The sequence below is a fragment of the Gigantopelta aegis genome, chromosome 4 (genome assembly GCF_016097555.1).
Source record: "Gigantopelta aegis isolate Gae_Host chromosome 4, Gae_host_genome, whole genome shotgun sequence".
Classification (NCBI taxonomy): Eukaryota; Metazoa; Mollusca; class Gastropoda; order Neomphalida; family Peltospiridae; genus Gigantopelta; species Gigantopelta aegis.
In genome coordinates this window covers 94,400,431-94,424,299 of record NC_054702.1, presented here as the reverse complement: position 1 = coordinate 94,424,299, position 23,869 = coordinate 94,400,431, and the positions used below count along the sequence as shown (strand labels likewise).

Below are 23,869 nucleotides of genomic sequence, written 5' to 3'. Positions count from 1 at the left end.
CTCCGAGTTGATGTAGGCCTACTGTTGTGTAGGGTGGGTCGGTACATTGGAATAATATACACCTATAAGTAATGGTGTTGATGTACTGTTATGTAGGGTGGGTCGGTACATTGGAATAATATATACCTGTAAGTCTCCGTGTTGATGTAGGCCTACTGGTATGTAGGGTGGGTCGGTACATTGGGATAATATACCTGTACGTCTGCGTGTTGATGTGGTTTGTTTAACGACGCAGCTAGAGCACATTGATTTATTAATCATCAGCTAATGGGTGTCAAACATTTGGTAATTTTTGACATATAGTCTTAGAGAGGAAACTCGCTACATTTTTCTATTAGTAGCTAAGGATATTTTATATGCATCATCCCACAGACAGGATAGCACATATCACGGCCTTTGGTATACCAGTCGTGGTGCACTGGCTAGAGCAAGAAATAGCCTATTGGTCCCACGACGGGAATCGATCCTGAAGCTCCATCCAGTGCTCATTGACCGGTGTATTAATGTTAATGTTGTGTGGCATGTTATTTATGGGAAAGTACATATAAAAGATCCCATGCTAGTTTTTAGAAGTACCCCAAATAACCGTTGTTTTAAAATGTATCGTTAAACAAATATGCCTTTCCTTTTCAAATGTAGACATCATTTCCTGTTTTTTACATAGTGATTCGTATACATGGATGAACGTGAAGTCAATGAATATTGATGGGCTTGGAATATGGAATCGCTGAAGTATGTTAGTGATTGCGTGCGTTCGTGTATGTCTGTGTTCGCAAATGCGTGGGTGCATATGTATGTTTCAGGATTCAGATGTTCATATTCGGACAAGCAAATGACATTATACACATTGAATAAAGTTCTCTGGGGAATTGGTTTTTTTTTTTTTTTTGTCTTTTAACCTTTTGGACCATACCACTGAATATGGAGTTAACACGTTTAGAATCTGCATATTATTGCAGACACATCCTTCCACCTCTCCTGAATTGGTGTCTCTGTTATTGCTGCCCTGAAGCTCCTTAGCCATGTTTAAGTACATAGATAAGCAGAGTGTATGGGAAGGCAGACGCACTGGAGGGTGTAATTACCAGTGTTGGCACTATGATAATTATACATATTGACATAGGGCTGGAGCGGGCCGGGTGTCACTGTGAGTTCATCTCGACAGTTTACTCTGTCAATATCGATACCATTCCACTATGATAATATTACTAGAGGCTCAGTTTGCCTTCGCGTCGGCAAGAGACTCCGCGTATTGGATGTACACAAGTGTGGTCAAACGCTAGTCCTGGTTGTTCACAATTACAAACATTGGGACATGATGAAGAGCAATAATTTGTTTTCATATCTGGTAAATTGAGTTTGTACCTATGATTATTTAAGACAAAAACTTTCATATAGTGGATGTTAAGGGGAGTAATTATGTTTTGATCATATATTGGTAGAACGTTGGGTTTAATTATGTTTTATTTTATCAAATAAATGTTGTTTACGCTTATTATGAGTTAAAACTAAATACACCGTAGGTGGTTTTATTATAAATACAGCGAAATCTATAACAAACTGGTATAAAGTCTTAGTCCCTTAGACTACGAAACACAACGAAAATAAAAATATCATAACCTTTTTCACAATGATCCACGAGAGTATATTGTCATCGATTTTTGAAAATAACCCTTGAACTATGTCTTGCAAAGACACCAGATTGTGAACACAATATTTCTGACTACAGTACTATTTTTTCTTTCTATTAAATTAATGTCTTCTTCGGTCCTGTTCTTGTTTTCTTTTGCATGTAGCTGTCAGGATTTAAATTTGCAATGCAATACTTTACAAAAAGGTGATGCATTTTAAATGAATAACAGGAAATACGCGAATACGTGTTTCGTTTTTAAACTGAAACTCGATCTGTTCGATTGCAGAGAGCGCTGCAGCTGATCTATATGCACGGACTTGACATGTCAGGATAATTCACGATGGCATGTGAAGCAGTCAGGTTTCATCTTGACATTTTATCTCAACTGGATGATGGGATTTTGTCGTGATACGTAGGTCATCATGACCATCAGAAGTATAGGATTCCCGTGTGATCTGCACGAGATTAAGATGTTGATAAAAAAATAAAACTTTATGGAATCATTGGTTTGGGTTTCCATGAAATATTCAAACACACATATTAAAGACAATGTCATCAAAAGACTATATCAAATGGACTTCTGTTAAATGGGCCAACATTTTGAGCATATCATGTGGTGTCAGGCCTAGGCCAGAATTTTGATAAGCTTGATTTGCTCTTTGATCATTAAAACACACTAAATAACTGACCTTGATCAGAAATGGACACACGGTTACTATGTGACGGTACTTGGTTTTACGTTTTAAAGCGTTATCCCATAGCGATATCATATACCAAATAGATAATCTTTAGAATTGAAGGTCTGAGCAATATTATATTCCATCGTTTTGTTTTTAATAAAGAGAGGAATGTATGGTGCAACACGTTCTGATTTGTATTTAAAACACTCTATGTTTTAGCCCTGAATGTTTTCTGTTGCAGAAGGAAGTCGAGTAAACCAGATAGTTGTGCCAGTCCTAGCCACCAGACGGCACTAAACCCACATGGATCAAGTAAATACTACACCAGTTGTCACTACGCTGCTTCGCCTGTGATTGGAAGACACGTGGAGGTAATCAGAAATAACTGAAGAGATTTGTACAAAACAAAATATGTTACCACAATACATCATGTGTACAATTTTAAATATAAAAAGATGAATAAAAGAACATGATAATTAATCATCACTCCTTACCCTAGACAAATCTCAAGGTTTAATATCAGCTCATAACTGGCACACTTGGAGCGAACGTCCCATGCAGTGGATCATTAGTGACAAAAAGTTGTATGAATCGAGATTTAGTCTAGTTAAATTAATATTTTGTTATAAAAATGAAAGTGTATATACAGTGAACATTACTGGCTTAGGAAAACAGCTAGCTAGTTCTACATTATGAAACGCACTGGTGTAGTTAATACCATAGAGATTAATACATTTTTGAAAGTACTAGTGTTCTGACAACACATAACACTGTATCGAAATAGTGAACTACTGTGTCAAAGTTCTTTTGTTGCATAAATATTGTACATCATGACTTGTTAAGATCCCATTTTAAAATTATTGATATAGCTATTTTGTTTTGTATCAACAAATGTTTTAAACATAGCAGTAGTGATGTTTCCAAAAACCTCCAACCATTTTAACGTTGTTGTTCATTTTCAGACTACTTTACGTGGAAACAAAATGGAAACGAGAGTTCTGAATGGCAGCTCGAAATACATGGACCATCTTTACACTCCCAGCCTTCAACAACCAGCTCCACTGTGCTACTCACAGGTTCCGAAACAGGAGTTGTGCCTTCCCGTGAGCAACAGCTTCAACTCTAACTACAGACGTCTGCCCGAGGCCGAGTACTCGTCGTCGAGCGCCAGTCAGGCCAACAGCGATAAGTCGCCCATATACGAGTACATCGAAGATTCGGGATCCATCGCCAGGGACCGGAAGTCGCGTCAGTCACGGGACCTGATGGGATTTTGTGACTGTGAGGAAACTGGGTATGGTAGTTCTGACACGTACTGCAGTGAACGCGCCACGCAGACGCTTCCGGTGAGGCATTTTCACAGACAGAGGTACAGTAGTGACAGAGACAGAGATAGAGACAGGGACCCTTATTGCTATGGAGGCAGCAGACACAGTCCCGCCGCCACGGACAGGAGTGGCAGTCCGTGCTGTGTGCCTCGGCCAGAGAATTTTGATATCGATGATTCGAGCATGTCTCGAGTTTCGAACCCAAGACGAACGAGTAGGACGCGCAAACGGCCCGGTTCGGGGTCGGAATCCGGGTCCATGTACGAGGAAGGACGATACACGTTTAGGGGTGAAAGTCAGCCGAGACCAATTCCAGCCTTACATCCTCATTATTTCTGTCCACCCGAGCTGTCATACAGATAGCCGGGTGTGGACTGTTTGTTGTCACCAATGTCTTTCACGCAGTGTTTTGTGTCAGTGTGCTAATATAAAGCTAATCACAGTGATGTATATGGATAGTGTGTATGTATTCATATTAAGGCGCATTATCACAGTATAACCTGAAGGAACGATTTTTAGCATACAGTCATATGCACATGTTTATGGGCGTGGGTGTAGAGAGAGACAGACAAATAGAGAGAGCAACAGAGAGCGAGAGAGAGAGAGAGAGAGAGAGAGGGAGAGAGAGAGAGAGAGGGAGAGAGGGGGAGGGAGAGAGAGAGAGAGAGAGACGGGGGGGGGGTAGACAGAGGGGAATGCCGTAAGTTTTTGTCGTTCCAATTTTAGTATATTCTGTTTATATCTCGAATTGTAGATACGGTAATGTGTTATTGTCGACGGAGATTTCACTGCCATAAGAGCACTGCCAGTCTCAGACTAATTTGCACGTATAAAAATCGTTTCCAGTAAATGTTCTCAATAAGTTTAGTTAATGGCGTTAATGCAGTTAGAACATATTCTGTTTCGTACACACCAAGAAAACCATAGCAGTATGCTATTAATTGTTACAAATCGTACCGTTAAATTGCAACTTTATGTAAGTATAAGTCAATCGACAATCATCGTGTGTGTGCGTGCGTGAGTTCGTGCGTGCGTGTGTGTGTGCGTGTGTGTGTGTGCGCGCGCGCGTGTGTGTGTGTGTGTGTGTGCTTAATTGATCATTCAGTGGTAATATGTTATGACAAATGAAATTTTAAATTTTTTATCAACTCGATGTGCATCTTTTGTATATCATACGGTATCATATCAGTTTCATTCCAGATTACTAAAAAAAAGTAATCTAATTTACAATATATTATTTTTCTTAATAATTATTCATTGTAACCTATCGATTTCATGGGATACTAGACACTTAACAGATATTGAAGAAATTGTTTGTTTTGTTGATTTTAAATCCATTATTGGGTATATGGGATCACTGTTTCAAAACTGATCAAATAACTGGTTTTGTTAAAAAATATTTATAAGAAACGTATGTGAAGTAACATTAATAGCTTCGTATTCAGGCGTGTACTTTCTGCAAAACTGTATCTCTTATAACAGCAATGAAAGAGATGTGGTACTCTACTGATAGGTTGTTAACATTTAGTCTGCAAATGTGTACTATTGTAAAACGTTGTTATGCTGACTTTGAAAGAGTTTACCCGATACTTTTGAGATGTCGAAAGTCCGAAATACTTGGTTAGCCATAACAATTTAATAAGATTCTGTTTCCAAAAATGAAGTTATAAATATATTCTGGGATTTTGAGGTGTAGTAGCAATATTGGAGTTGTCGGGTATTGAATTTATATTCCATATTTAACTTTATCATTATTTTGAATGGCCAATTGAAAATAATAATGTTTTAAAAATAAAATATTAAATATTCGTACGAATGTATTTTCAGGTTCCGTGCTGCTAAAATGTTTAGAGTCTAGACTCAAGACTAAAATAGAATATGTGACTTCAATGTCATGGCAACGCCATAAACATTATTAGTATGCGTGTGACGTCATTACATATTTGAGTCTAGACTCCAAAGCTTTATAGGCACGGGCGCAGATCACCGATTTGTGTGTGTGTGTGTGTGTGTGTACAGAAATATGCCATATCATGTTTATCTGAATATTTGTCATGACACCGCAATCAATTTTATTAATATTATTTGTTATAGTTAATGCATGTTAAGTTTTATGTGGAGCGTCTGTAACAAAGCCGTGGTGAAGTGCACATATTGTGGTAAATTGATGAAATGTTTTTCAGTTTTATCAAGCCTCTCTTAATGAAAATAAATATACTCAAACTTATATGTGTTCATTTCTTTCGTGAGTTAGTTTGAGCGGCTCACTGAGGATGTGCGTGGCCTCTTCTCAGTATGCACTATAACCTACTGTCCTAGACGGACATCCCAGCAAACTTAGCTGTGGGCTCAGAATAGCCTGTTTGAATATTTAAAAAGTAAGTAAGGTAGGTGCAGAATTTAAATATATATATATATATATATATATATATATATATATATATATATTCATTCACTAATTCATTTTTTTAATTTATTTATTTTTATTTATTTACTTATTGATTGATTGATTGATTTTGTGTTCTTGCATTGTTCAAATAATGCGTAACATTTCAAAATACCGGCTCAACCACGTTGGAGGTAGTTGGAGCAGTTTGTGTAATAAATTATATAATTAATTTCATATTGACATTAAAGGTAAGATCAAAGCGGTATATATTTAGTTACTAAAGCCCAGCCCATATGCGCAAAACAAGACGACGATTAAAGTTTTGACATTTGTATATGGAATCCGAATTGGTTATACGCGTGTGGACCACGCACGCGTTACGGATTATGTTTAAAGATTACAGACAAATGGAGTTTTCTTCATAATCATTTAACAGCAGACAGGCAACTTTATCCTAGACGACCACAGACACGACGGCGCAACGGAATCTAGCTCAGTGGCTTAATGATGATGGAGAAACAACTACACGGCGACAGAGGTCGAGTGGCGATGATCTGGAGTCATCTTCTCTCTGATTAAAGACATTAATCACCCGCTGTAATGAACTTTAGTAACAACACGCGTTTGTCGTCACTGCAACTCAGACGAGACCGTGCATCGTTGATCATCCAGCTCTGTTAGGGCTAGGGTGAGTCACTGGGAGATATTACACAACTGAAATTGAAAATTAACAATGGATATTTTATTCAAATCGATCATGTTTTACAGTTCCAATTAAATGTTGCTGCTCGTGCTACTTCGTTATACGCATGACAGAATTGGGTCAGGATCTGTCCAAGAGTTAGCACTTCGCCTTGAGATCGTTACATCAGGTCTTGACACTTAAGTGATCGTCGCTCGCCGTGGGTTTTTAAAAATAAAATACCTTTTTTTTTTCTTTTTTTTTTTTTTTTGGGGGGGGGGGGGGGCATAGATACCGAGATATCCATAGAGGACTTGTAGCAATTAATTCAGAGGAGCGAGCAGCGCAATATAGGTAGGCATTGATTGTAGTTTTCTACAGCGACCGACATGAGTGAATGTACATTGACCAATTAAGACGATCACTGTCTCGAGAAACGTTCTACACGACAGGGAATCAACAGCTTATTACTACTAAAGAACTTAGTACAATATTTACTCTTATGCATATTACTGAATAAATTAATGAATGAATGAAAATATGACTGGATGAATGATTGAATGTATGGACAGTCGGACGGATGGGTGGACAGTTGTTTAACTATTGGATGTCAACGAATGGTATTCATCAGACGCAGTTTTCTAAATGAAGCCAGATGTCGACCTCGATTGCACAGTATTTAAGTCAATGGTTTAAAGGCAATCTTCTTACTCTCCATCGTTCAATAAACTTTCTGCGATGGTACACGTTTCAGGCACGCTGCTATGAAATAAGGTGAACTTTTCGAATACATATAATTATACAGCAAGGCAGCACATATCACAACCTTTGAGGTACCAGTCGTTCTATATTTCACAGAAGGTCCGACTGGTTAGCAATTAATCATGAATCGAATATTGATTATAAAAACAGATTGTTTTATAATCCCTTAACAGGATCTAATGTGGCTGTACTATATTTTACTTGACCATGTTACTTGTGAAGTGAACTGCAAATTATTCTGTATATATATCGTTATATCACTAAGAGTAGCAGCAAACTTGCATGATGCCCACAACGAAAACATCAAAGTGATGCTGTTCAAGAGAACTGTTGCGTATGACACATTATAATGTTTAATTTCCTATTTGAGATTTTCCTTTTTAACACCGCGCACAAAAACCAGAGTCACGGAAATTAGTTCCTATTCTCGTAAATAAACTCACTGATTTGAACAGACAGGCCATTTGTCTTGGCACCGCGGTAATAAGAGGGCATGAAACGCGTCTACCTGAGTGACTAAAACAAACTACCCGTGGTAAGAGAGATCTAAGTGTTGTATCGATCATGGTGAAAGGAACATAAATCAAATGTCGTCCTCTGGAACCAAACTCATACAAAGAACTATCCCGGCGAAAATGGATTTCTAATGTATCAGCGGAGTAATTGTTGTTACGTTCCATATTCATTAACACTTTTTTTTCTTTCTTTTTCTTTTGAGAATGTTGTGTTAAAGTGAATGTAACGTGTTTTTCATTGTGTCGGTAATACATTTGAAAGGTTTTAGAGTTTATTACAATGTTTAGAGCCTTCTCGTATTTACACAAGCTATTCCGACCAAAGCTCTTGCTTTATTAGCAAAACGTGTACTTTAATTTTAAAGGCCTTCGTGCCGATCTTCATGGCGTGGCGGTTATGGAATCGGCCTTATTAAGGCTGGATGTTCTCGTTTTAACAGTCAGTGGGAATATGTTTGGCCATTATGCTGTCTTCTCTCAATAATACGGCCCACCACTCCATGGTTAATTGTTTTATTATTATTCCTTGACGCGGTGAAAGCGGTTTGTATGTCTCGGTGACCTAGAGAGCTAATAGTATGCCAACTAGTATTACGTTCACTCGTGCTGGGTTGGTATATCTGGTCTGTTATGGACCATGAGTGAGAACAGAAACATCAAGCGCCAAAATCTGAGGTATTGGGCTGTAAAGTGCACTCTAAAAGACTAAAATACTATGGACCAACATCTATTTTGACTACACTACGGTTAAAAACAATGATCCTTTGTATGCTTTTTCTCACAAGAACACCTTGACACTAGTTTGAAACGATAGGAAAAAGGTGCATGATTCCTAAGGGACCTCATGAAACCACTTAAAAACTAGCTACATCTGTATCTGTGTCTCTGTCTGTCTGTCTCTCTCTTCCCGTCTCTCTCTCTCTCTCTCTCTCTCTCTCTCTCTCTCTCTCTCTCTCTCTCTCTCTGTTCCTCACCATTCCTTCACTCATTCATACATCCATTCAGTGCTTTGTTCATTCATTCGTTTATTCATTAATCCATTCATTCGTTCATTCATTCGTCATTCCCCCTTGAATGGTCGTGGTATGTGCTGTCGTAGTTGTCTGAAAGCGAATTTACAATACCGCCTGCTTCTAGTAGGTAATAAGATGTTTTCTTTGACGTCAGTAGATATCAACAACTTGACGAATACCTAGCACCATCGTCATTATCAACGGGTTGTCAGCACTGCATACTGTCATTGCTTCTGTAAATTATTTATTGGACTTTGTCTTCTACAGGAACAATATCTAAAAACAAAAATTGAGTCATTGTAGTCGTCTTTGTCTCTAAAGTGTCGTTAACACACATACACAATATTTCCTTCATTTCTTTTGAAATATACACTGGCTGAAACAATATCAGATCGAAAGAAACGTCTCATTAGTATGTTGTATCTGTAAACGTATCTCTGTACACTGAAATTCTAATCATAAAATTACACATAGACAAAAAAGAACAAAGTAAAATAAACCAAGATTATGGTGGATTTTGTTATGTCATATTTCATAGTGTAATGACTAGTCGTGTTGACATGCTAAAATGACAGCAACTATCGATCACAGCATTCTTTTACGAAATTGCATTTCAAATCATTCTCTTGTAAAACATGCAGAGGGTTATTGAAATGTAATAACCCATTACTTGAGGATAAAATGTAATACATAGACGTAATAAAACAAACCATGAACATTCTGAAAATCAATAAGCAATTACTCTGTAGAACCTAGACAGATAAAGTGAAATTTCATTCTCTTAATCCACTTTCAAAATGAAAACAGAAAATGCATTAGGGCACAAAATATCTATTATGACAGAAAACCGGTGCTATATTAAAAAGACGAAAATATATAACAGCATTGAGAGAGAAAACAAGAGGTTCACAGAAAACTGAATTCCATGTGCATGCAAAGTTCTCCAAGTACTTGCGTCCATTGGGCTATTTCTCGTTCCAGCCAGTTCAATACGACTGATATATCGAAGGCCATGGTATGTACTACCCTGTTTGTGGGATGGTGCATATAAACGATTCCTTGCTGCTAATCGAAAAGAGTAGCCCATGAAGTGGCGACAGCGGGTTTCCTCTCTCATTATCTGTGTGGTCCTTAACCATATGTTTGACGCCATATAACCGTAAATAAAATGTGTTGAGTGCATCGTTAAATAAAACACTTCCTTCTTTCTTTTTCCAAGTACTTGCAGTATACTGAATTAAAATTAGACCAGCACGTTTTCGGTATGTTACCGCTATCGTTTCTCTTAAGGATTTTGACTTGGAATTGTTTCGTCCAAGTATCGTCATCATGTTTATAATGGCTGGCAATGACATTTTCTTTATAGACTTATCGCAAAAGAATATCGGTAACATATCGTAAAAGTGCTTCAATCATTTCTGAAACAAAATTTTCATTAATTAAAAATAGCAATTTTGACTGCGAACTCTTTGCTTTAAGCACATTTCCCAGAAAATACAGATAATGTGCCCCAAAACAGAAATGCTGAAACCTTTATTCGCAGTGGCTAAACATTTGCTTGATCGACTTGATAAATTATGCTGGCCACAAAAGGTGAGCATCCTATCCCAAGCCAAAGTGATGTCTGATCAAAAGTATATTAAATATTTGTTTTTGCTTTCTTTCAACATTTATATATATACTACTCAAAAGAATTTAAGGGTCAGACGATATTTTCGACATTATTTTCTGAATGTCAATTATATTAGCTAGACCATAATGTCACGCATGGTATTGTTCCATTTTGACGAAAGTGGGTCTAAGCAACCCATAAATGAATTAAAATCCACTGTCATTGACACTGTCGACTAGTTTTAATGGCGAAAACATGCTTACATTTGCACGTAAATTAGGGCGAAAGCGAAAGGTCTGCTACGTGCCCATAACTTGCTTTTTCACAAAGCGCTTCATTTGCACGCTTTGCACGTATATTCCATGTTCCCAATGCTGAATTTCTGTATAATTGGAGCTTGCGTTCGTGTACGGTGCACACTCCAAATTCGACAATGGTACGACTTCAACTGACTATCGAAGATCGAGGAAGGGCTATTGCTTGGCTTCAGGATGGCAATACGCAAAGAAATGTTGCTCTGAGACTTGGTGTCAGTCAGAGTGTCGTTGGCCGACTGTGGCAACGGTACCAAGCAACGAATTCTGTTCGAAATCGTCCACAGTCGGGAAGACCTCGAAGCACTACAAATAGAGAGGACCGCTACATCACCAATATGGCTCTACGTCAACGCACAACCACTGCACGCCGATTACGTGACAATCTGCGGACTGCGTCACAGAACGGCCAGACGTCACTGGTGCACGCTTCATCTGCGGTGGCAACGTGTTCAGTGGGGTCGAGTGATGTTCACTGATGAGTCCAGGTTTAGTCTCCAGTTCAACGACGGTCGGGTTCGTGTTTACAGACGTCCTGGGGAGCGCTTCGCTGACGTTAACGTTAGACAACGTCACCGGTTCGGTGGTGGCAGCGTCATGGTGTGGGGCGGCATCTCTATCCACCACAGGACCCCCCTCTATGTGGTGGATGGCAATCTGAATGGAATCCGCTATCTGAATGAGATTATCCGGCCGTTGGTTCTCCCAGGCCTTCAGCAGATTGGCGGCGGGGCAGTTCTGCAGGATGACAATGCCAAACCCCACCGCGCCAGGGTGGTACCAGACTTTCTCAGACAACAAGGTATCGCCAGGATGGATTGGCCATCATATTCGCCTGACTTGGCCCCAATAGAGCACGCCTGGGACGAATTAGGCAGGAGAGTTCGGGATAACCATGCCCCTCCGGCCAACCTTCATGATCTGGGTCAACTTCTTATGGCAGAGTGGCAGGCCATTCCCCAAGAGTTCTTCAGACGTCTGATCAACAGCATGAGGCAACGATGTGTCGAGTGTATTCGCGCCAGGGGTGGATTCACACACTATTAAACGAATGTTCTAATGTGTAAAATCCATGTTTGACAACCTTCAACTTTGACAGCATGTCATGTGACTTTCTTGTATACAGTGACGTTTATTTGTGGTTTTTTGTAAATATGGAACAATAAATAAAAAATTTGGTGTAGTTTACATCATCAATCTAATACACTCTGAAACTTATTTGGTTATAAATTTTAGACCCTTAAATTCTTTTGAGTAGTATATACATACATGATCTAGTCTAAGTTCAACCTGACACAGAAGACAAACAGTCGCTAGACTGGCTTTATACGCTTCACGTTCATTCAAATGTCCAAACTAGGAATCAAGCAAATCGTTTCGAACGTTAACTCTGAACGCAGACCTAGATGTTCAACAAAACAAAAGCTTCTGTCGATTAGATAAGACATATTTTACCAATTGGGTGTCATATTCATATAATACATCTTCATTTGGATTCCTAACTCGAGCATGATGCAAATATTGCGTGATATAAATCCATATTTACGACAGGCATCACCCAGAGCGATCCAGCTTTCGTATAAACTAGTTAGTTTGCGTAACGTTATTCGCTCGTAGTGATACGCACCTTAATATCACACGATACGATACGACATGGCGCATGTTTGCATAACGTGCTCCGGCATGTAGGCTATTTTCGTTTTATTACTTCTGACAGATATTGAGTACATGATGTTTAAGTTCTCAATGATCTATACTGCGCAAGTGACATTACCAAATTAGACGCAATCCCGCGAAGCGATAAATATATCACAAGTGTCATATGGAATAAAGCGCGTAGACCGCTCGACCACCGTTCCGAGATTGTATCGTCCATTTAGATATTTTAGCTACTGTGCACGGGACCCGGAGGCTGTGTTTGATTCACCGTGATCAATAGAGGTACTTTGCGCGAGGATCTACCAGATCAAAGACGCGTTGTGCCAAGGGCGGATGATCATAAAGATAGAGACATGCAAATGCTGTACAGAGCCAGCGCAAAGAGTCGTGGCACATCATTTGTGGAACAAATCGATTGAAATATGAGCAGCAAGGAATACAAATTGGTGACATCATCACAAAATTTGACAAAAATGGCATAGTGATTCAATGAAGACCCGAATTTCGCACTCATTTGCATAAGCAGGTATAAGATAACGTGGGTAATTTCCAGTGTTTTTGGGACCTTTCGTGAAATAAATGGTTCGAGTTGGATTCTTGCATTTCATTTCACTCGAATTAAAATAATAATATTATCATACACTGCGCAAGGAACGTGGCTTGTGACTCTTAATAGGCCATTAGACGCGTTTTAATCCATATAAAAAGTAATAATTGTTATCGTAATCCACATTCCGCATCACACGAGGCCATTAACTACGAAGTGATATAATTTGTTTTTGATAAACAGCAAATACTGTCATTAGATTATCTAGATATCTGAATACTAATATCTGGATTATCATATATAAGTATGTTGCTATGTCACGGAAATGATAACCAATGTACACGAATGAATAGTGATAAAAATAAAGGGGAGATCATCTATTATCGTAAAAGTTTGTGTAGAATCTGTATCAGTGATATCACTCTAAAAATAAAAAAGATCGAAGTGGAAACTGGTGTTGTACTTGCAACTGTTTGCTTCATGCCTATTAGTAATTTCTTTAGCAGTACAATGTATTACGATTTATGAACATATTTTTATATCTCAAATAAAATTGACCATTTTAACTTCTTTTTTTCACTTTCCTCCCTTCATTTTAACCTAGTTTCTATCAATCGAGGTTATTTCATTATTTCTGTTCATTTATAGATCGTCCAGCCCATTTATGAACTTCTACAAACACCTAGATCCATATCAGTAACAATACCTGTTTTTAAAAGAATACCTTTTAAAGCAGATATCGGAAATATGCGCCAACTCATGAACTTTGGTTTCCGAGCATCCATTGAAAGTGAATCGAACTATCAATTTTGTGGACATTTTGACACAAGTGCCATTGACTGCACGATTGCACTGTTTATTTGATGCGAACCCTTTATTATGGGACATTTGTTTGAGATAATCTGCTACTGCTTTGTGTGGCCTGGCATTGTGTTCACTTCCTGCACATTGAGGTACTTAGAGGGTTTCTCCGGAACCGCGTTTACACAACCTCTTCGCAGCTGCTTCACGTTGTGCCTGCCATTGTTGTGCTAATTCCACAGTAATGAAGAACGTTGTCCATAACGTTATTGTATTCGATAGACAACGACGAGTCGCGCAAGACAAAAGCCGAAGCGAGGCTCTATTGCTGATCCTTGACATGCGCAGAAAAGCCGGGTCAGCGAGCGCCACCTGCAAAACAAAGTGAAAGGTCAGCAAAACGCACGCTTGCCTCTGTCCCCATGTTTAAAATATTTCCCCATCATTACCCACGGGATCGATGAAAGACACAAACAATGGAGACTGCCGTGTGCCATTTACACTGTGAGACAATGTTGCTAATTAATAGAGTTCAAAGAAAGAACTGGCCATGTTAAACGATGCGTAGGGTGTCAACAGCATTATAACCAGCGTGACGTTAGCCACTGAGCTGATGTAATGGAATACATAACGTACGAGTCCTGTATATAGGTCTGCTTCTCTTGTCTGTACTTCAAACGCCCAGTACTCGTGGCTTCATTAAACATATAATCAGGTTACGATTGAGCTGCAAATATATTTCAAAACTAAGAACGACGAAAGTGACGACGCGGAAGACCTATGGGCTGGACGTAGCCCACTGGTAAAACGCTTGCTCGCCTGATGCTCTGTAGGTCTGGGATCAATCCCCGTCGGTGGGCCACTTAGGCTATTTCTCGTTCAAGCCAGTGCACCACGACTGGTATATCAAAGGCCGTCGTATGTGCCATCCTGTCTGTTAGATCCCTTATTACTAATGGAAAAATATAGCGGATTTCCTCTCTAAGACTATGTCAAGATTACCAGATGTTTGACAGTCAATAGCCGATGATTAATAAATTCATCTGCTCCAGTGGTGTTGTTAAACAAATCAAACTTTAACGTTTAAATAGTTGGTCTGGCAACAACAGTGCATCTCCCACACTGCAATCAGAACCGAACACAGCAGAGCAGAACAGAACAAAACAAAACAGAACAGCACTCAGTTGCATTACGTTCGACATCTTGGGGATTCCAAGGAAACTTTGCGCTCAGATATAGATAGCCAAACGTAAACGTTTGGTTTGTTTAACGATACCACTAGAACACATTGATTTATTAATCATCCGCTTTTGGATATCAAACATTTGGTAATTTTGACTCTTGGTCTTTAGAGAAAACCCGATACGTTTTGTCCATTAGAAGCAAGTGAATTTTTATATACACTTTCCCACAGACAGGGCAACACATACCACAATCTTTTGTATACCAGTCGTGGGGCACTGGTTGGAACGGGGAAAAGCCCAATGAGAGATTGGGCCACTGAGACAACAACCTCAGGCGAAACATTACTTTCCACATTGCTTATTTCAGACTGGTCCAAATTAAAGACAGGCATCGCCAGACTAGCTGGGATATCTCTTCACACTGCGGGGAAAATCGTACCAAATTGGGGGTTATCTCTGAAACTGCATGTGATTAATTCTTTCTTTTTTTAAATCAAAGGTAGTGCTTTTTTCTGCCGTATTCTTTTAGATATACAACGCAATTTGATAGGCAGTCATTGAACGCTCTGTGCTATACTTGGAATGCCATTTGATTACCTTTTGCTCTATAATTGCACTTGAATACAACCACGTAACAGTTGCTTCATCTACAGTACACAACGGACCCTATTATCAAGACTCACAGGGCTGCCAAAAGCATTTTGAAATTTGACGTTTATTAAAGTTTACCCGGCAGGTGGCTCTCGGTTTATTCTTATCTCGCACCTGATTCCACTTTCCTCCCAGTAGGATATCTGGCAAACCATTGAGACATTTCGCTCATAATCTAACAAGGTTTGTTGTGTATCTAAGTGCATCAAACAACACCATGGTAACCAGATTATTTTAAGACGAATATGTGACGTTAGTATAACTTCACCAATCAAGGCAATATTCCGCAGTTAGTCATGTTCGTTTGATCTAAAAAATCGTCTTTATGAATATCGCTTGCTCTTTGTGTTAGCTTATTATAATGAATATAGAAAAAGAAAGTCATTGTAGAGAAATATTATGCAATGAAATCGAAACCGAAATCACTTTCATTAGCGTGATGACAGTGTAATATTATAAGCTTTCTACATTAGTAACGTACGATTTTCAGCAACAAAGCTAACGTAATTGTTAAAAAAAGAACGTAGGCAGAACAAAATCAACATAGGTCGCTTTGAAAAAACCTCATTTGCCATCGCCCGTGTTTTCATAATCACTTAACATTGGCGTTTATAGTGCACAGTGTATTTCCTTATACGACTGTTAGAGCGTTGACATGAATGTTTTCAAAGGTGCTGATTAAATTAAGTTTCTTTGACAAAAAATGTATTGTTCTCTTTTTAAACCTCTGTATTAGCATTTGTATTATAAGAGTTGTTATAAAGTTGGCGGAATGGAGCATACCAATGTGGTAACAAAAGGGACCAGCTGGTATATCGATAAGCCGGAGGGAAAATTACATCATGACGTCAACAATGTAAGACATTCAATGTAAAACATTTTAAGGGTTCTCAAGGAATGCTGTAATTGTCGGCTGTATAAAAAAAAATACTGCACGGTTTTCAGTTTTCACTTCTATAGTAATTATAAGGTGGCATCTAGCTCAGTTTAGATACCACGTTTAATATACTCATTCATAAAAAAAAAAGATATTAAACTGAAAGTCATGTAGTATAATTCTAACATGGTATTTCGAGAACTTTATAACTGGATGGGTAGGGATATGTCCCCCTCTGTTACATCATGTGCTGTATATATTACCGGTGTGTGTATACTAAGGATGGGTGGGGCATAGCCCAGTGGTAAAGCGCTCGCTTGATGCGCGGTCGGTTCCAGCCAGTGCACCATGACTGGTATATCAAAGGCCGTGGTATGTGCTATCTTGTCTCTGGGTTGGTGCATATAAACGGTCCCTTGCTGCTAAAGGAAAAATGTAGCGGGTTTCCTCTCTATGATTGTCAAAAATTACCATATGTTTAACATCCAATAGCCGATGATTAATAAATCAATGTGTTCTAGTGGTGTCGTTAAACAAAACAAACTTTTTTTGTATATTAAGGAAAGCGTATTTGAAGTTCAGTTGAATGTTGGCATATGAATTATTTGCATTATTTCTTGTTACTAAACATGATCTCTTCATTTACTCATTTACCTTATTATGACACCCAATAGTAAAGTTTGTTTTTATTTAACGACGTCACTAGAGCACATTGATTTTTTATCTTATAATCGGCTATTGGACGTCAAAAATATGGTCATTCTGACACTGTTTTTTTAGAGGAAACCCGCTGTCGCCACATAGCCTACTCTTTTACGACAGGCAGCAAGGAATCTTTTATTTGCGTTTCCCACAGGCAGGATAGCACAAACCATGGCCTTTGTTGAACCAGTTATGGATCACTGGTCGGTGCAAGTGGTTTACACCTAGCCATTGAGCCTCACTCGGTCGCTATCTGGATTAAAAATCCCATGCCTCGACTGGGATCCGAACTCAGTACCTACCAGCCTGTAGACCGATGGTCTAACCACGAGGCCACCAAGGCTGGTAAACACCCAATAGCGAGATGTAGGTTTTGTGTTCGGGGTGTCATTAAACATTCGTTCGTTCATTCATTGATTCATTCATTAATAAATGGCGTCTTTGAAAGAGCTGTGAAACAGTAAGCAAAATATCATACCAAGGTATGTAACACAAAACGATTACAAGATGACGACTGTGCAATGTCAAAACCGCCCAGCGACCTTACCTACGTGTACTTTAGACGAACACGTTACCAACATTGTAAGTTCATCTCCGATGTACGTGTACTAGTGCTTGGGCATAATTAACATTTGAGGCGGGACGTAGCCCAGTGGTATAGCACTAGCTTGACGCGCGGTCAGTGTGGGATCGATTTCTGTCGGTGGGCCCATTTGGGCTATTTCTCGTTCCAGCCACTGCACCACGACTTGTATATCAAAGGCCGTCGTATGTACTACCCTGTCTGTGGGATGGTGTATATAAAAATATCCCTTGCTGCTAATCAAAAAGAGTAGCCCGTGAAGTGGCGAAAGCGGGTTTCCTCTCTCAATACCTGTGTGGTCCTTTTCCATATGCCTGACGCCATATAACCGTAAATGAAATGTGTTGAGCGCGTCGTTAAATAAAACATGTCTTTCTTTCTTTAATTAAGATTTAGTTTTATGTTCATTAGGGGCGGAACATAGCCCAGTGGTAAAGCGTTCGCTTGATGCTCGGTCGTTCTAGGATCGATCCCCGTCAGTGGACCCATTGGGCTATTTCTCGTTCCAGCCAGTGCTCCACAACTGGTGTAACAAAGGCCGTGGTATGTACTATTCTGTCTGTGGGATGGTGCATATAAAAGATCCCTTGCTGCTAATCGAAAAGAGTAGCCCATGAAGCGGCGACAGTGGGTTTCCTCTCTCAATATCTGTGTGGTCCTTTACCATATGTCTGACGCCATATAACCGTAAATAAAATGTGTTGAGTGCGTCGTTAAATAAAAAATTTTTTTCTTTTCTTTATGTTCATTAGTTCATGGCATATATATTTTGTGTGTCTGTCATTCTTGTCTTTCTAACAGTACCTCGTTCGTGTCAACGTGTTGCCGCCCACGAGACACCTTTGGTGCATCTGTAATACAATATGTACATATTGACATACCTGGCAAAAGAACACAGCACGCATTTATATTTGTGTTTATTGAATATTTTGACAATACATTTGACATAAAGACCACGCTATTTGTGCGAGTGCCCAATATACCAGATTAGACAGTCTTCTCGGGGTTGAAAGGCCAATATCCCGTGAAAGAAAGGAAAGCAAGCGTGTAATCTGTGATTAGGTTTTATCTTTATGTAAAGGTTTCAAGGAAGATTCTTGATATGACGCCATGGTTGGCTGGTGTCGTGGTGTATACAGGAAGTAATCAACAGATGCAGTAGCTGGCGTGTGTGCACCTTCCTGTCTTGAACATCTCACGGTAATACAGGACAATGAGATAGCAATATCGCAGTTGAACACTTCACGGTAATACATATTGAGATAGGAATATTGCAGTTGAACACTTCCCAGTAATACACGACAACGAGAGAGTAATATTCCATTTGAACACTTCACTGTAATACAGGACCATGAGAGAGTAATATTGCAGTTGAACACTTCACCGTAATACAGGACCATGAGGCAGTAATATTGCAGTTGAACACATCACGGTAATACAGGACCATGAGAGAGTAATATTGCAGTTGAACACTTCACGGTAATACAGGACCATGAGAGAGTAATATTGCAGTTGAACACTTCACAGTAATACAGGACCATGAGAGAGTAGTATTGCAGTTGAACACTTCACAGTAATACACGACAACGAGAGAGTAATATTCCAGTTGAATACTTCACATTAATACAGGACCATGAGAGAGTAATATTGCAGTTGAACACTTCACGTTGATACAGGACCATGAGAGAGTAATATTGCAGTTGAACACTTCACAGTAATACAGGACCATGAGAGAGTAATATTGCAGTTGAACACTTCACGTTGATACAGGACCATGAGAGAGTAATATTGCAGTTGAACACTTCACGGTAATACACGACAATGAGATAGTAATATTGCAGTTGAATACTTCACGTTAATACAGGACCACGAGAGAGTAATATTGCAGTTAAACACTTCACGGTAATACAGGACCATGAGAGAGTAATATTGCAGTTGAATACTTCACGTTAATACAGGACCACGAGAGAGTAATATTGCAGTTGAACACTTCACAGTAATACAGGACCATGATAGAGTAATATTGCAGTTGAACACTTCACAGTAATACAGGACCACGAGAGAGTAGTATTGCAGTTGAACACTTCACGGTAATACACGACAATGAGATAGCAATATTGCAGTTGAACACTTCACGGTAATACACGACAATGAGAGAGTAATATTGCAGTTAAACACTTCACGGTAATACACGACAATGAGAGAGTAATATTGCAGTTGAACACTTCACAGTAATACAGGACCATGAAAGAGTAATATTGCAGTTGAACACTTAACGGTAATACACAATGAGACAGTACTATTGCAGCTGCACACTTCACGGTAATACAGGACAATGAAAGAGTAATATTGCAGTTGAACACTTCACGGTAATACACGAGAATAAAATATTAATATTGCAGTTGAACACTTCACGGTAATACACAACAATAAAATAGTAATGTCTCTAGTTTACAAGATGTCGGGAACTAGCTCAGTCGGTAGAGTGCTCGCCTGAGGTCGCCATGTATAAAGTCGTTTTTTTTTTTTTCTTGTCGCAATCAGTGCTCCATGTCTGGTATATCAAAAGCCGTAGTATGTACTGTCCCGTCTACGGGGATCTCTTGTGGCTTTCTCGGTAGGAATAGCCTGTGTGGTCGCAGTGGGTTCTATTTTAGTTCAGCCAAAGTAAAGTATGCATCTTATTAGTACAGTCAAACCTGATTCAAGCGACAAATTCTGGTAAGTGACCACCTGAATTAAAACAACACACTTAAGATTTCAAGTATTTGACATTGCAAACTCACCTGTGTGAGGTTGCGAATTGTCTTTCAAACAACATTTTTGTACTATCTTAGATGGTTACTAATAAGGTTTTGACTTTATAATCATCATCGTCGGCATTATCATTGTCATCATCATCATCATTAGTATTGTTAAATGTATGGTCGTTGTTGTTGTTTGTATTATTGTTTATGTTTAATGCGTCAAATGTACCAAATTTATCATATTAGATATTTTAAAAAGTCAAATATGAGTTATTCAATATTAAGAAAACAAGGTTGAAGAAAAAGTAATATCAAAATTGGTTTTACTTGTCCACTTCAGAATGTCCACTTATGGATGAAAGTTTGTAAAACTAAGATCAATGCTAAGTGATGTGAGCTTGATAGTTGTTATGATCACTGCAAATTGTAAGCAATTCCGCGACAAACAAAAACTAATTGACAGTAATTATTGTATTTTGATCACACAGCTCAGTGAACAAGCCAGCCAAAGTTCACGGACAGAGTGATAACTGGCAGTTTGAATTAGACCGACTTCCTTGGTTGCGACACGCCTATGGCCGCCATCAAAGGATCAGAAATGAAATTAGTTCGGGATCTTTTCAAAAGCGCTGACCGGTGCACCATGGGATGTTTCCCTCTCCGTGACTGCTCGTCGACGTGGATCACAGTATTGTGAAACCCGACGCCGTCTCAGCTGTGAGAAGTCCGTGGTCAGGTCACCGGAAGACTCTGCGCGGATGAATTCATTTGGAACTATTCGTTGACCAATGACCAGATCAGACGGTCACGTCACTTGATATGGGATGACGGTCAGTATCGAAGCACGACAACCACTTTAATCACAAGGAGACAAAAGGACAAAGTCTGTTCTGATTAAGTTCTGAAGATTTTTTTTCTTTTGCGATCATCCTAAATTAGTCATCTTGGTTAATAAACGACATGGAAGATTCATCGGTTGCACATGTTCAGTTGCTGGCATCACTAGTAAAAACATAAACATGCTAATGGACAAAAATAACTAACGGAGAGACAGACAAACAGACAAATAGAGAAAAACAACTGGGAAGGAAGTAGTACGTGTACATGTATTAAAGTTATATATATCACTAAATATTTATTCGATTGTTCCACTTATGACTCAATACCGTGAGTTACCATATTATTTTACAAAGGCTAATACAATGTCTAGTAGATTTCATAAACACTTTGAAATCAGTTCTCATTAGTTACACCGTTGTGGCCAATTAAATGCAAACATAGGCACCGTGTGGGCAGGTTTGTTTACAAGGTTGTGCCAAATATGAGTTGCGAATCGTTATATATGAAATGTAATTTTTAGGAGTTGTGTATTAATGCATGGAAGAGATTAGCATTTCATGGTATGGCAGTTTGACAGTGATTTACAAGTGCAGACTGTCAGAACGTTGTAAAACAATATTTTGACTACCGTCATACAGAAATAGTTTTTTGATAACGTCAGACAGTGTTGCCTATCGGATTTTATACTTCTGTGCCCTTCTCTTAATACGAAGACTAAACATAAAATGTGTGTATGTACAAATGGATATTATAATATAGAATTTTTTGATAATTTTATTAATAGTGAACTTGTCAAAAAGAAAGAAAGAAAGAAAAAATCCTCATGACAAAAGCCTATTAAGCTTTGGAAAAAAGGAAATCTAGTTAGAAGCATTATTGTGTTAGCTCTGAAGTTATCCCCAATTGCTTTTCAAAGGGTATACCACCATTACAAGATGCCAACATCAAAGCTTTCTCACTGCGTTAGATGTCTTTTACCCTGAGAAGTTTCTAATTATTGATAATCTCGAGACATACCATCGATTTTCTTCTCCAGAGATAGCAAGGTGAAGTTAATCAGCAGTCTCGTTAAAACAAGGCCAAACGAGGACCATAATCTACTGGCGGATAATAAGGGGTCTCTAATACCCACGCTTTTCATCATTGATTCGATGCTTTGACACGGTGGGAGCTGCCATCTTCGTCAGACCATCTTCAGTCTTGATTACCTCAGAGCGTGTGGCTTGTATTTGATCTATGGCTGCTAATAACGGGCGCATGACATGAAACGTAATTTACAGCAAATTGAAGGTATGGTCATCCCACAGAACGCATTTGTCATATCGTGTGGCTGGGCTGAATATACGACATCTATTTAGAAATAATGTGATGGTTATATGCGGTTTTCTTTACGGAACATGATGACTGATTATGGTCGTTGGAAATGTGATTACTTAGCTGGTAATGCGTTTCTCTGAGATAATACGGTAATGCGACAAACATCAAATGTGTTTAACAGTACACATTCTTAACTACAGTAAATTGATCATCCATTTTTTGTAGATGTCCCAGTGGGAAATGAGCTCTCAAATGCCATCCGAGTCGGTGCAGTAGGCTGGAATCCTGTCAGTTTACGCTTTGCGTTTTAAATATTCAAATCATGTCGTTAAAAATCAGGATGGTACCTGGTGGGGGCAAGTGCCTCTTCCCGCGATAAATACAAAAACAGCGTTTTTAATCTAAGGGTGACCTTTTTCTTCAAGCTGGCTAAGACCCTATATCACAGTGTCCTGGTTCGTTTTCGATGTTCCCTAGTTATATTTGGCCAGGCATGGCTACCAAAGATGTAGTAAATGTCATGTCAAACAAAAACTTATTATAAAGTACATGGTTCCTAATATATACCCACTCAAGGCTGTCCAGATCGTATAGAGGCAAAATGCATTTTTCCATCGAAGTTTTATCCTCGCTTTAGGAAAACTTTGGATCTGTTACTAACATATACACACCAATTTGTAAAATGGAAAAGCCCTGAATATATTAGAAACGTAGAAACGCAGCCAAAATTAATCAATTTATTTATTTATATTCCTACATTTGTTTGTGTGTACAAATCTTCATAATATGGAGGAAATAAAGAGTATCTTTCTATCTGATAGAACAAAAGAAAAGCAGCCGAAACAGCAAGTCATTTTATATTCATTCTAACAGAAGTTTTGTTACCGTAGTAGTAACATCAAGGCACAAACTAATCACAGAAACTACGTGGCTACCAAACAGCCTACCATGTTCAGTTGAAATTAAGGCTACCAAAAGGTCAAGACGTCTGTTGATAACAAGTTTGCTAAACAGCCTAGACTTCTGTTTAAAT

The 23,869-nt window shown here is 38.8% G+C and overlaps 1 protein-coding gene across 1 annotated transcript in view; it reads left to right on the top strand.

The window, feature by feature from the left end:
- Positions 1 to 5,868, top strand: part of LOC121371464 — a 46,634-nt gene extending 40,766 nt beyond the window's left edge. Inside the window, exons 3-4 of the mRNA XM_041497377.1 lie at positions 2,555 to 2,684; positions 3,276 to 5,868. Coding sequence (XP_041353311.1) covers positions 2,555 to 2,684; positions 3,276 to 4,004 — 859 coding nt within the window. The 3' untranslated portion in view covers positions 4,005 to 5,868. The remainder of the gene's footprint in view (positions 1 to 2,554; positions 2,685 to 3,275) is intronic.
- The last annotated feature ends 18,001 nt before the right edge of the window (positions 5,869 to 23,869 follow it).